This window comes from Sander lucioperca, chromosome 8, assembly GCF_008315115.2.
Source record: "Sander lucioperca isolate FBNREF2018 chromosome 8, SLUC_FBN_1.2, whole genome shotgun sequence".
NCBI lineage: Eukaryota > Metazoa > Chordata > Actinopteri > Perciformes > Percidae > Sander > Sander lucioperca.
In genome coordinates, this window is record NC_050180.1 from 38867309 (window position 1) to 38882449 (window position 15141).

At 39.8% G+C, this 15141-nt stretch overlaps 2 protein-coding genes across 6 annotated transcripts in view; both read left to right on the forward strand.

Moving 5' to 3' along the window:
- The window catches only part of ttf2 (transcription termination factor, RNA polymerase II), a 16208-nt gene extending 13736 nt beyond the window's left edge, over positions 1 to 2472 (forward strand). Inside the window, exons 22-23 of the mRNA XM_031315084.2 lie at positions 780 to 854; positions 1184 to 2472. Of these exons, the coding sequence (XP_031170944.1) occupies positions 780 to 854; positions 1184 to 1328 (220 nt within the window). The 3' untranslated portion in view covers positions 1329 to 2472. The remainder of the gene's footprint in view (positions 1 to 779; positions 855 to 1183) is intronic.
- Positions 2473 to 3269: 797 nt separating this feature from the next.
- mphosph8 (M-phase phosphoprotein 8) overlaps positions 3270 to 15141 on the forward strand; it is a 32711-nt gene continuing 20839 nt past the window's right edge. Inside the window, exons 1-7 of one of the 5 annotated variants that reach the window (XM_036003790.1) lie at positions 3270 to 3566; positions 10804 to 10971; positions 11180 to 12232; positions 12739 to 12835; positions 13192 to 13452; positions 13807 to 13929; positions 14934 to 15022. In XM_036003790.1, coding sequence (XP_035859683.1) covers positions 3462 to 3566; positions 10804 to 10971; positions 11180 to 12232; positions 12739 to 12835; positions 13192 to 13452; positions 13807 to 13929; positions 14934 to 15022 — 1896 coding nt within the window. In that variant the 5' untranslated portion in view covers positions 3270 to 3461. Of the gene's footprint in view, positions 3567 to 4014; positions 4270 to 10803; positions 10972 to 11179; positions 12233 to 12738; positions 12836 to 13191; positions 13453 to 13806; positions 13930 to 14933; positions 15023 to 15141 lie in introns of those variants that run through there. The other 4 variants (XM_031313871.2, XM_036003793.1, XM_036003792.1 and 1 more) reach the window with 4 other exon arrangements.

Below are 15141 nucleotides of genomic sequence, written 5' to 3' on the forward strand. Positions count from 1 at the left end.
CCCATGGAACATCTTACAAGCAAAACATTAACATTTAAAGCTTTAGTGCATAACACTTTGGTATTAATGAACATCCTTTACATTCAAGTCATTGCCAAATATGTTGCTACAAATCTAATTAAGACTATCAGCTCTACAAAACTCTCTCTGTATTTCTCAGTATGGTGATATGTTCAGAAGATTGTGTTGTCCGGCAACTTTCGCGCACAGAAACTTGAGTGAAGATAATTACCTCTTCTGAAGAGTCCATCGTGTTTTTGTTTTTTTAATCCTCCATGTCCTCCTTGGCTACTAGCAACTGCTTGGAGGAGGGGTGGGGGCGGTGCGCGATCACGGAAGGCTTGTATCATGTGGACGCGCCAGCAGTTTTGTTGTCATTACTTAGAATTCCTCATGGGGGAGACAGAAACTACGTGCTATAGCTTTAAGACATTATAACATTTTTACAGTGTAAGTAAAGTAAGCACACTTAAACCTTTATATTTATTTTAATTTATTTAGATTATTTTATTTATTTATTTTATAATATTGGTCTCGTTAATTTTGTATTATTTAATATGGTAAAATACACTTCTTTAAGAAATGAAATAGTCCCTCTCACAAACATGCTCACACCAGTAAGACAAAAAGAAGTTCTATCAGTTGGTGCTGTTTTGCAGTGTTTAGGTCATCACAAACATGAATGTGTAATGCTACTAATGAAGTGCGAAAATCTTTTGACATGTTCAGTATAAGAATGGTTGAGTTTTTAAACCTCTGACCCCTGAATACTCTGACAGGAACCCAGCTTTGGAGGATCAGGCCTGTGACCGAATCTACAGAGTTGGACAATGTAAAGATGTCACCATCCACAGGTAACGAATCAGCAGGACATTCAATATGTGTGTTTGGATATTATTGTTTACTATTATATCATACTGCAAAATGGCAGTATCATCTAAGGCAAGCTCTAACGTGACAGAATACAACACCAAAATACAACTAAAGTTGCATGTCACGTAGGCAGGAGTGAAAACAACAAACCCAAAGATGGAAAAAATGTTTTCCGTTGGTTTATTCTGAGTGAAATGGTTCATAGACGGCTACTAATTGAATCTTTCTAATTGTTATTACATTTTACTGAAGACTATGGTGTGTAATTTGATGTATGTGTCTTAATAAATAGTTTTGTGTTTGTTTCTAGGTTTGTGTGTGATGGCACAGTGGAGGACAAGATCTCCACACTGCAGGCGAAGAAGAAAGAGCTGGCCCAGAATGTGCTGTCTGGAACGGGAAGCACCTTCTCCAAGCTCTCCTTGGCTGATCTCAGAATCATTTTTGGTGTCTGAGATGGGAAAGAACTGAGGACGCCGTGCCACACTTTCAATCTCATAGCTACACCACCAGACAACTGTTCATACATACAGTATATTTAAAGTTTAGGGCATAAGTCTAAAAAAATCTTGAAATAACCTAATAAGACCTCCATCCTCTCTTAGCTTAATCCATAAGTGTTTTAAGCTGCATCCTAACTGCTTTACAAATTGTTATTGGACTTAATTTGCCTCAACATTTTATTTCAAGGTTTCCTTTTCCTTAACTGCTCTATCAACCGTAACATCTTCTTACATGCTGCTTTAATGGATTTATTATAACAGTATTTCAGTTGGTATTGAATTAGACGTTGCGTTCATTCTGTAACTATAGATGCTGCTTTTGACCCGATTTGTTGCTTCAGTGCAAAACTAGTTACTTGGTGACCATCACTTTCTCTTATTTTATTCATTTTAAGAGGCACGTGAAGCTGTAGAAGAGAAGAGGAAGTCTTGAGTATCTTAATTATTTTTTTCTTTTGCTGTTTATCAGTTGGGGAAGCCACTTCAACCTACAGCCACTGCTGGGGAGGTAACGCTAAACAGCAGTTTAGAGCTTTCAATTGAACATTTTAAGATTAATCAACCAAGTTTCCTGAGACCACAGCTACAACTGCAGATACTGTAACATACGAGTTAAAAACAAATTCCTCAACTTGAAACATGTTTATACACACTGAAATCATCATGCAACTGCTGTATACACAGCTACAAATGTATGTATTGCCGGCCTGAGTGCAAAAGCCATAGCTGACATACAGGTGAGGAACTCTTGTACTTCTGGTCTTTTGGTTTTTGTTTATGGCATATGCTACAGTAGGTGTGGCAAAAAATTAAGTAATATTTTTAGATGTATATGTTTCCAAGTTATTTTATAATGTTTATTCACAGGGACAAAGTTTTTTTTTTTTTTTTTTTAAATTCTACTTGCCAACTCATTGGAGTGAAGCAACTACTTCCTTTATTTGTGTCATCTGTTGGATGTTATTTCTTCTAAAGCTGTTTTCAAATGGCTTTTTTTAAGTATTGTGTATTGGTGTATGTTTATGTTAAATGCAGGTGCTTTGAATTATGTAAGATAAAGTGACTGCTTACTGAATAAAGTCCTTTGCATAGTTAACTCAAATTATTTATCATTTCAAATATGTTGCTCATACTGTACTTTTTAAGAAATGTTAGCGATGTTTTAAAATGTGCATTTCTTGATATTTGAACGTTGAAGATGGTGTCGATTTGAAAACTTCAGACACTGAAGAATGGTAGTATATAATTTACTTTGCTCTGTGGATATAATATATTCAGAATACATCCTGGCCACATAAACAGTTTAATTGAATGTCACTTAGCTATGTGAGCAAAGTGAGTTAGTTGTATGTGTTTAGACGTAACAGAATGTGGGAGATCATAACATTAAAATTCTAAATATGTACTCGTGTGTTGTATCAGATTTATCTTTTGACTTCTCGCTTTGACGGCCACGGCCTTCTGCAGTCCACCATGTTTTCATTGCTTATTATGCTTTCTACATGAAAATCCAGAGGATAGCTTTATGTCCATGCTGCCTTTAGAAAAAACGGCATTTTGGGCTTCAACGTCTGAAATAATGACCGTATGACGATAATGGAATACACATGTCGGAAAAACGTTATTTATTAAAAAGCCCATGTATTCCGATAATCCGTGTATGCAAGACATGTTTTTAAGGGCAATTTAAACCCATGAGAGACAAATGTGTTTAAAAAAAATCGATCGGTTTCTTTAAATGATTAGTATCTATCGTATTTCTCTATGGTATTTCTGCATATTTTTTGTAAAACGATTAATGTTGTGTATCGCAAAGCACATGCTTGTTTTGAGTTTACAAGCTCCGACAAAAACTTTAAATTCAAATAGTTATAGTAAGAAATGCTAGATTGGGGCGGTTAGGCGCAGCATTTGAATGCAGCGTTGTAAGAGCGGGCGGTAGCTGGTCTGCGCTTTGAGCTGCAGAGCTAGTGCAGTAAGTAACTACGGCCAGGTACGCTAGCGTCCTGCCTCTGTGAACGCAGCCAACGCGGCCTTTACGAGTGCTGGATTAAAAGTAGCTACGTTTTTATCAAACCCGCAGCCATGGCGGCTGAGACTGACAGGGTAGAGCCTGCTGATAGCGAGCAAGAAGAGGAAGTCGAAGATGTGTACGAAGTGGAGAGGATCATTGACATGCGGGTGGAAGAGGTAAACCTAACGTTAACTAGCTTGCTAGCTACCTAGCCGCTCGGCAAACATGGCTGGCATAGCTTTCACTCCACTCTCACGACGCATAGCCCACCTACAATGCCCAGACACTTTCCGGTACATAAACGCCTGTCTACAATGTATTTCAAGTGTATTTTCATGCATTAAACTCTCTCACTTAGTCAAATGCGATACTCCTTTGTCACTGTTCGTCCATAGATAGCATCATTTTTTAGCACAACTTCTCCTATGATTTCCGCTCGCCTCTTTGCTGCTGGGGCCAAGGACGGACGCCTTGCAAGCTTGCAATTATTTTCATTATGTGTGCTCTTGCCCAGCAACATAGGTAGATTAAAAACAAATCCTGGGAATAGTGCTAGTGTCATTGTGCATAATACAGATTGGATGGTGAGATATCCGAGCGGTAATGCCAGTTAGTAATTCCCATGTATTTACCAACGCCTGCTAACGTTACGTTACCATCGTGGCCGCTGACATGGCAACAACAGACCGACTAACGTGTTTTCACAGAGAAACGCCTCACTAAATAATAATAAACTACAATTGATTATTTTATCTTACTTAGACTAACGAATTGATCTGCTACGTTAAGTTACTTGAATATTTCAGCAGGGCTTCAAGTGATATATCATATCAAGTAGCCAGTGGTGGAATAAGTATTCAGATCTTTTACTCAAGTTAAACTATCAATGTTACAGTTTAGAAATACTCTGTTACAAAATGAATGCATTCAAACTCTTAAGTAAAAGTACGAGCATCAAAATATACTAGATACTAAGTATTCAAGATTCAAGATTCAAAATCCTTTATTAATCCCACAATGGGGAAATTCACACTGTTGCAGCAGCAAGGGATAAAAGGAAAGTAGAGGACACACGTTAACACACAACAATAATAAATATTAGAATAAATATAAAATAGTAAAATGTATTTACAGTAATTGCACAGTAAATAGTAAAAAGTAAAATGTAGTTACAGTAACTGCAAAGTCACATGTTTTATTGTATGTCTTATGTTTTATTAGTCCTGGTGTGTGTATTTTGTCCATGTGGTCTACTGAGAGCAGTGCTGATTGTAGAGTCTGACAGCAGCAGGCAGGAAAGACCTAACGTTACAAAGTACCAAAAGGCAAGGCAGCTTTATTTGTATAGCACATTTCAGCAACAGGGAAATTCAAAGTGCTTTACATAAAAACGATTACAATATTAAAAACGGATAAAATACGAGAATAAAAGTTACAGTGAGTTGTGGCGGACCTGCAGTTTTCTGGGAGTTTGTTCTGGAACAAACAGAAGAAACAGAACAGAACAGGAGCATAAAAACTGAACGCTGCTTCCCCCTGTTTAGTTCTGACTCTAGGGACAACAAGCAGACCTGTCCCAGAAGACCTGAGAGGTCTGGGTGGTTCATAGTGTACTAGCAGATCAGCAATGTATTTAGGCCCTAAACCATTTAGGGATTTATAAATCAGCAAAAGTATTTTGAAATCAATTCTTTGGAAGCCAGTGTAAAGACTTCAGAACTGGAGTGATGTGATCCACTTTCTTGGTCTTAGTGAGGACTTGAGCAGCAGCGTTCTGAATCAGCTGCAGCTGTCTGATAGATTTTTTTAGGGAGACCTGTAAAGACACCGTTACAGTAGTCAAGTCTACTGAAGATAAAAGCATGGACAAGTTTTTCCAAGCATGACTTTGTAAACACAATATGTGAAGAGATAATAGTAATAACAAACTGTTCAAACTGTTCTGCACAAGTACTCATTGTGCAGAGTGGCTCATTTCAGAAAAATATATTATTACTATATTTCATAACTTGTATCTGGTAAAGGTGTAGCTATTCTCAACTACTTTGTATTCTGCTGGATTATAAAAAAAAAATACACCATTTATTAGTTGATTACATGTGTTAATGAGATGAATCGGCAAAGTAACTTGCAACTAATGCTGTCAAATAAATGTAGTTGAGTAAAAAGTACAGTATTTGCCTCCAGAATGTAATGGAGTAGAAGTAGAAAGTAAAGTACAAGTACCTCAAAATTGCCTTTAAGTACAGCACCTGAGTTTTAAGTTTCATTCCAGCACCGCTAGTAAACAACCTGGGGCATGAGTATGTTACAACATGCACTTAACTAATATTTAATAGCGTTAGACATCCTGCTGAGTAACTGTAGTTCCTGCTGGTCCTGAACGTTAAAAAATAACCGTTTTTAAGTAACTAACTCATTAATTATTTACTTCAACTCTTGATTTTGGTAATCAGGACACTACATTAGTTTAAGTTATCAGATGCTCCCCCAATCTTTTGACACTCAAGTTGATTTATGATTAGAGGATTATAATAAACGGAGTTAACAAAGGTGATTTATGCTGGAGAAACATTATTTATCATTGCGCTTAGCTGGATTTCAAAACATGTTTTTAAGACGTGCATTTGTATAACGAAGACACAGGAATAAGCAAAGCAAAAAACTTGGCAAAAAGGACAGATCACTACTCAAAGTTTTGAAATGTTGTATCCAACTGAACAAAAGTGTATTGATTTAACTGTCAAAAGTAAAACTGTTAAATAAGTCATTTTCCACGACACATAAAACACATAGCATCACAGTGACAAAAAATATATATATCTCCAGCTGCAGAGCAATCCTCACTGCATAATTTGTCCGAAGAAAAGCAGCATCACTTAACAAATTCTTAAACGTGACAGTTTTCTTTGTACAAAATATGAATCTAAACCATGCCAGTATTGCTTAATAATTATTGTATTCCGGACCAATAGGGCTCTTCAACGAAATAGTGTGAGAAAGTGAATCAAGAACTTAAAAGTTTGTTTAGCGTGCTATGCTTTACATTTCCACCACATCACAAGAGCCACAAAGTTTAGGCACATTAAATAAATAATGGATTAAAATGTCTCTGCTTTGTAGGGAGACTTGAGGGACCGATGTGAAGTGCAAGTTGAGGGTTAGAAGAAGGTTACCGAGCTAATACGAACCTTAGTGAGTTATTAACACAGTTGGCTTTGCTGCTGGCCTCAGATATAAAGAGTCCCTTAGAGGCTGCCAGGGTTTGTACCACCTGTGTCGAAAAGCATGGGAAGGAACATCTGCCTGCTGGCAGCTGTACAGGATGATTCAGTCTTTAAAACAGACTGATTATATATTGGTGCAATGATGCAAAACATATGTGCGCACTAGTCCAATCTAATGTGATAGATCAAAAATAAAAAGGTTATATAATCTATCTAGTATGTCAATCAGGATGCCAGAAAAGCAGAAGGTGCATCGAACCAGAAATCTACATCTATCTGTTAAGTAAGGGGCAGCGGCAGCCTATGTAAATGAATGAATGGAACAGTATATCTAAAGTTAGAAGATTGATATAGTCATTATGATAACTGCACTAATGTGCTGTATCATAGAAAGACTTGTTCTGTAGGTGTGTGTTGTGTCCTGTTTTTATTGCTGCAAACTTTAAAGGGGTGATAGAATGATTTATATAGGGTATTTCACACTGTTCCTAAAGGTCTCCGAATAGGGTATGTAACATTGGTTGGGCTGAAAATGTCTCGGGTGCTGTTCTATGCTCCCTAAAGCAACACTGTAAATTGACTTTAGAATGAACGAGAGGTTTTCTGCCATATAAGGTATGCTCATGAATATTTAGATGAGCTGTGCACTGATTGGTTGCGCACACACACACACACACACACACACACACCAGTGTTGCCAAGTCCGCTTATTATAAGCGACTTTGGGCTTGTTTTTCTGTAAAGTCGCTTACAAATATTGGTAGTCGCGGGTCGCGTTTTTTTTTGGGCTTGTTTCTAAAGTGTAGTTGCTTATTTGGGCTTGTTCCTAGCTCCATAATAAGTTGTCAAGCAGATATTTTCTATATGTTATTTAAACGTAGGAGTTTGCCTTACCTGTTCCTTCTGTCCCTCCCCTTTCCCCATACACACAGGAGACAGCAAAGTTTTTTCCCACCCACATCCTGCTTCTAATTGGCTCTGACCCAGATGGCAACGAGTACTAGCCAATCAGAGGCAGAGCAGGGCAATCTGTTTTTTTCTGTTTAGGAAAATGTCAGTGAGTGATGAGAAAGATAATGGTGGTGTTATTCTTTATATATATGAGGCTAAAGTGTTAAGAGTCTTAAGAAAAATGTTTTAGACCAAGCCTCATCCTCACATGTTTAAATGGTTTTGACTGGAATGGTTTTTAAACCAGTTTAGTTTATTTAAGTCTTTTCTCACTCATTTGTTTAGCAGGAGCCACTTTATTGCTGCACACTAAGATTGTCAATAATTTCTCCTGTTTCTGGGTTATAGTTATTTAAAAATGGGATCTTCTGCAGTCCCTGCAATAATAAATAACGAATTTGTGAATTCAGGATGATATTTATTTGTGTGTGCAAATTTTAATTAGGCTATCAGAGGTTTACTGTGTATATAATGTACTTGGTACATCAGTCTATATTTGATATCCCATCAGTTTTCTAATGTTAAAAGGTGGTTTAACTAACTTGTGATCATTGTCCTGAAGCTCAGGGGGGAGAAAAATAAATAAACTACCGTGTGTAGCTACAGTTCTGCAAAACTGCGCACAGTTTACCAATCTGTCCACGTGGATGTAAATTGACAATCTGTACCCACAGTTTAAAATCCGTCCCCACGGATTGTAAAACCGTGCACACAGTTTATTTATTTTTCTCTTCCCGGAACCTAGGGGGGCTCCGTAGAAAAAGTCGCTTGTTTTCTCAGGCCTGGTTGCTTATTTGTCTCGCAAGATCTGGCAACACTGACACACACAGGCACACCGCTGCCTGGCACACACCACACCACACAGACACAGGCACACACTGTCTACATCGATAGACTTCCAAGAGTACAGACATGCCCAAACATGCCCGGGTGCGAGCAGCGGCTGCAGCATGGCTAAAACCAAGGGGGTAAGCCTCTCCCCAGAACGCGTAGCTCCTATGGCGCCATTTTGATGCTACCAAGCCATCACCTCCCGTTAGCATTCCATTGACTGCCATTCATTTTGGCGCCACTTTGACAGCGAATAACTTTACATCTGAAGCATTTAAAGACTCTATTTGTCCATTGTTTATTTCTAAAGAACACAACAATGTATAAAAGGCTCCATTACCTTGTACCTCACGTTATGGCTCCGTAGCAGACGTTTTTGTAAAAATAGGCTAACGATCGTGTCATAACCACGAGACTTACTGTTTCATAGTAGAGGAATTACCGTATAGTACAGGAGAAGCTCCTATGTTATCTCCTTACATAGACCTACGCTCTCCGTCTCTGCAAGATTGGAAATGATTGAGATTTCTCTTGGCACAGCTACCAGAAGACTTACGACTTTCAGACAGGTTGCTCACGTCACATTTACGTCGTCTCTCTCAGTTGGAGGCTGCGCAGTAACGCTTGGCGCTCACCGGAAAAGTGCTTCTAATATCCTTCGCTGGTCTCCGTCCAGAGCAACGGGATCTGTTGGTCCATTTTTTATACTGTCTATGGCTAAAACAGCCGGGAGAAAATATCCCCATCTGGCTTCAAACTTCATTTCTGCTCTAACACATAAACTCATCAACTAATGTTACTGTACAAAGCACCAGATACACAGTTTTGTTACAGTTTCATCCTCCAGTGTGCCGTGCACACACCAATGCAAAGTTGTAGTTGTTGTAGCAAACTAGTGTTGTTGTAACGTTACCCTTGGGACATAAAAAAAAACTCCACCAAGAAATCACAACTCACCCTGTAGCTAGTCAGCACGGGGACATTTAGCGGAGAGTGAAGCCCTGCAGGCACGTCCTCTGCGCCGCTGCGTTAGAGCCAGTAAGTAAGTCCCGCTCCATTGTCCGATATCTACTCGTTCTAAACACTTTTCTCTGGGCCAGTATTCCGTTTTACAGCCTGGAACACTGCATTTACGACCGTGGTTCATTTTCAATATCCTTGAAAAACTTCCAAACTTTCTTCTTTCTAAAGTAGGCTACACAGCGCAGCTTGCAGCTAGCTTGTGTGTGAGATCCTGACAGAGCTCCACCTCAGCAAGTCTGTGAAGGTGGAGAGGCCGACCGAAAAGGCAGCAAACCCGGCAGGCAGCCGCCGGCTGTCAGGGCAGATTGTGGAGCTTCTCAAGTCCGACACACAGTCATACCAAATTTGCAATTAGCCATCAATTTTCGTAAAAACGACCCATATTTGAGCTCTACATAGTTGATTTCTCGCATAAAAAAGTCTCAGAAGTGAATTTAGTAATGAAATAGCAGATGAACAATGAATACAATTTCTGAGATCTGCGCAACCTAGATTTGGAAGACTAGCGGATCTCAGGTCAGTGGTGTATGTAAATTTTGGGGCGTGACAAAGGTAGAGACTAGAGCCAAATAAGGTAGAGCCACAGAGTTGATGTCAACTATGAGCTTTGTTGAGATTTGCCCGTTTTCAGCAGCAGTTTCAAATTGTGAGATTTGCAGAGGAAAGAGATGTCAATGGGACTTTGAGGTACTATGTATGCCTATTTTACCCACCGAACTGTCGTAATTCAACTATGACAAGGTAAACTCGGTTTTGCATTCTATCACCCCTTTAAGACACATTTGACTGTGAGAAGATAAGGGTTTGCCTATTGGTTTGTGTAAAGCAACACTCATCTTTAAATCCATGAAAGGGGAGAAACATTGTTTGACTTAATTACCTTGATTTTGGGTAATTTGTACGCCCAAGCATCAGGAATCTTTTAGCAGTTTTTCAACTAACTTTTTTTCCCTTGTGTGAAAATAATGTCCAGACTAAAAGACAGATTTAGACCAAGTATTGTCGTTTGTGACACGTCACACTCAGTGACTATGGTCATTTCACAATAAAAGTCATGTTGTCATCTTTTTTTTTCCAGCATTTAATCTAGTAAACTCTGCTTTTTAGACTTCATAAAGCTTGTAGTGTTTTTCTTGCGCTCTTGTACAATATATCATCTATTATGAAACAACAAATGAATGAAGAAAAGAAAAATGTCCTCTCTTCCAAATACTATAATAATGCATTTTATGTAGTCTGTCAGCCATGTTTGCATGCGGGTAGTCATCATCCGATCCTGTTGGCTGGTGAAACAGTCAGCAGTTAGAGTCTGACTACCAGCCAATGTGTCAGGTTGGTATGGAGGTAATGCTCGAGCTTCATATCTTCTCTCTGTTTTCAGGGTGAAGTGCTCTACAGAGTCCGTTGGAAGAATTACTGCTCGGATGATGACACTTGGGAGCCAGAGGCCCATTTAGAGGACTGTCGCGAGGTCCTCTTAGCTTTTAAGAAGTCCATGGCTGAGGTCAAGGCCAAGAAAGAGGCAGAAGCCAAGAAGATTGTGGTAAGTCTAAGTGCCAGTCGGGTATACAGAATACTACTGATACTGTATTTACCAAAATAATAATACTGATGTAGGTACCGCATTTTGACTCTTACTTATTATGACTTGTTAGCATGACCAACCAGTATTTTGGTTGGTTGCAAAACTCACAGCTGAATTGTCTAGACATCTAAAATCTAAAAATGTGACATTGTTTGTTCCGTTCTCCTATTAGAAACCGCTGCCTGCAAAGAGTGACGTGTTTGATGCCGACTCCGAGAGTGAAAGTGAGGGCAAAGACCATCCAACTGAGGAGGCCATCAAGAAAAAGAAAAAGACAAAAGTCCGGGAAAAAGAGGAGGAACCACCTCCAAAAGAGAAAAAGAAGAAGAAGAAGAAAGACAGACGGAAGGAGGAGTTCAGGCCTCTACCGGCACCCGAGACAGATGAAGAAGAAGAAGAAGAAGAAGAAGAAGAAGACGAGGAGAAAGCCCTGACTCCACCCTCTCCTCCCAAGGAGAAGAAGACTGATTCAAAAAAGCGTTTGGTTGACTCTGAAGAGGAGGACGACGAGCCTGTTCCCTCCAAAAAACACAAGAAGGAAAAGGGGAAAGACGGAGGAAAGCATAAGAAAGAAAAGGGAGAGGAGGGGAAGAAAAAGAAAGGGAAGAAGGAAAGGAAGACGGAAACGTCTGAAGACGAGGCCGCTGCACCACTAGAAGACGACCTGAGCTTGTCAGAGTCCCCGATGGACGATGCTGCATCGACGGATACCGCGGTAAAGTCAGCTGAAAAAGCCCGTTTGGACGACAAAGGCAAACAAAAGAAAGGGAAGTGGGAAGTAAAGCTGCAGGGCATTAAGGACCTCATCCATGACAAAAAGAGCAAAAAGCCAGACGCCACGCAGAAAGAAAGCAGCCTCCAGAAACTAAAGAACCTCACCTCTAAAGTCAAAGAGGACGCTGCTCTACATTCAGACTCCAGTGATAGCTCCACCCTACATAAGAAGGCCAAGAGCAAAGGGCAGGAGAGCACGCCAGCACCACCCAAAGTCCCGTCTTCCTCCACATCCTCTTCGTCCTCCTCGTCCTCTGTCACAGCAGCTAGCAGCACCAAGCTGAAGGAGGATGAGGTGGCTAAAGAGGAGGTATTGGGGCAGAAAGATGCCACGGCCTCCACTAATTTATTTGAAAAGTTCTTGTTAAACTGCGAGGCCAAGGACCGGGCCCCCCGCAGGCCGCAAGTGCATCAGCCTGCCGCAGAGAAGATCAGCAGCAAACCCACAAAGGTCCAGTATTAATGCTATGTTTATGCGTCCATCATATGATGTCAAATGTTGGGACACATGTTGATTTAACTTGAGAAAAATGCAGAAATCATGTCTTTGGTTTGCCTGGTTGGAGCCTATTTTGTCTTCTATGCACACCTGGCTAATGCATTCATGTTTGTATCTGGAAACCCATGTGTTGAACTGATCAAGATTTGTGTAAGGTAACGTGAGACTACATAACTTTTTAACTATAAGTGAAGACATTCGTACACAAACGTGTTTTTTTTAGCGTTATACAAAATTGTATCTATATTGTTTATTTAAAAAAAAAAAAAAAAAAAAAGTAAAAACTATTTAGCTTTTGGGTGTTCAATCATTGACAACGTGCAATTTTTTTCTCGGATAAGCAAGGCTTGTGTCAAATGGTGAACCTCTCATTTCCCTTAGCCACAATTCATGTTCCTCAGGTGTTTACAGTGAATACTACAAGATGTTAACATTGTATTTTCTTTTTCCAACATTAGCTAATAGGAAAGATTGAGAAGATCCCCAAGACAACCAAAGAGTCTCCAGCTCAGAAACCAGAACCTGAGAAGATGGAGAAGACCAAGCAATCAGATGGTATGCATGACACACAAGCACAGACAAATCACATTTAAAAAAAAAAAAAAAATGAAAATGAAAAAAAGTTAAGGTATTGATGTTCTTAGTTTGAACATTTACATAGTAACATCAACCGAAACTGACTTCACATAAAAGACCAACCTAACACCAGGTAAAAACGGAGTCTAGGTGCGATTGACTCTTTGTTATAGCAACAAGAAAATAATGTTTTCACCCTGAATATATGAATATTGTTTATGACTGCTCACTCATAAGGAGATGACCATACGAGATGTTCTTGTCAGCAATGTTTTGTTAAAGGCTGTCTTTTTGACTCCCAAGAAATATGACGACTTGTCTGCTCCCCCCTTTAGTCTCCAGACCCGGCCAGAGTTACGGCTTCAGCCTGGACAGTGACGAGAGGGAGGCAGAAGAGTCTACAGCAATGCAGAAGCCGGGAGAGGATTCCCGGGAGAGGAAGGAGAGGCCAGAGGAGGCGCAGCGGCCCAGCTGGGAGAGGAAGACCCCAACAGAGGACAGGAGGAAGAGGAGAGAGGACAGTGAGCCCAGACTCTTCATGGCATGTGATGACGGTCAGGACAACCAGGACCCACCAGAGGGCGCTGACAAATCTGGTATGTTTCTTATTGGCCACTGAGCAAATGCTGAACTTTAATGCTTCCAAATATCAAGCTGTTTAACCTCAAATTTTACATTACCGGGGCACCTGGATAGCTCACATGGTAGAGCGCGTGCCCCACGTACAAAGACTCTTCTTTCACATCCACAGCTGTCCTGCATAATAAAGGCCTACAAATTCCCCCAAAAACAATCCTTAAAAAATAAATAACTACAACTACTACTGTTTTACGACATCAAACACTGACGGAGGTTTAAAACACGTATGAGCAATATATTTGAGTTGCTGTATGCAAGGTTTCAGCCTGCCAACTAATAAAGCATCTTTCTCTGCATTCTGTGTTTTACAGACAAAGGCCCAGCCACTTTGAGTCTAGGAATGGACCTCAACCTGGACTGGATGACTCTGGACGACTTCCAGAAACATCTGAACGGGGAAGATGAGATCCTGTCAGGTCCACCGTTATCACCCAGTGAGTAGTTTGATTCCAGTGTGTGTGCAGTAGAATACTGAAACGGAACATGTTCGGCTTCTTGCCTGCTTTTTTGTCAATAAATTAAAAAAATATGTAGGCTCTGCTATGCTATTAAGCGATTGCTCTGACTAAAGGAAATTTTTCAAACACCGGCTCTGTTTCAATTCAATATATTCAATATTTTGTCTAGTATGTTTTTGCTGTGAAATCTACATGGTACACTTTCTCTGGGTGTTCGAGGGGTTTTAAAAAGTATTAAAGGGTAGTAAATCAAATTAGTAAAAATTAAGGCCATTAAAAGGTATTAATCGCCATTTTACGAGGTATAATTTTTTATTTTTTTTTTGCAAACTATGAGTTGTCCATTTGTTTTATTATGTCTATTTAATTTGATCTTGTAAAGTTTGTGTGATATTATATCCTATCCCGCATCGGGTGATAGCCTATGATCCTGAAGTCGACATCAAACATTTCGCAGGGATGTGGATGAAACATTTTGGATGACTAGTGGCTGCTGAACGTCAAGCTCCTTAACAGCTCTGACAGCTAGGCTACCTAGACAAACATGGACAAATGTAAATTTTTCGATAAATGGCTAGAGGCCCCGGCATTTAAAGACTGGCTCAGACCTGTAGAGGGGAAAGACCGGCAGGCTTACTGTTCGGTTTGTAAAAAAAACATTAGTATAACGTGGATGGGGGTTAACACTCTTCGGTCGCATATGCAATATACCAGCCATAAATCTGGAATATGTGGAGAATAGTTATCAATCTCCAGTTTCTGTGCTGCTGCTACCGTTAGGCCTACACCACCGCAAACCAGTGCCACCGTCCAAACCAACGTTTTATAAATCTCAAACTCCGTTTAATGGTTAGAAACATGTTGCCGTATAAACCTGCAACTCCATGGCATGTTGGTTTTAAAAAATATTGAGAAGGTATTGAATTTACCTCCAGGATTTCTGTATATACCCTGTTTAAACTATACCTTGTCTCTGTCAGGTGAGTTGCGGGATGCTGTGAAAAGTGGAGATTACATGGCTGTGAAATTGGCACTTAATTCCAAAGAGGACTACAATCTGGACCAAGAGGTATGTGCATTTTATAAAACCATTCATCCAAACCATTATTATTTTTATCTGCAGACTAGCTTGTGCCTTATTTTATTTTGTTCCATAGCATTTTTGATTAACATACAGTATAGCTCAAG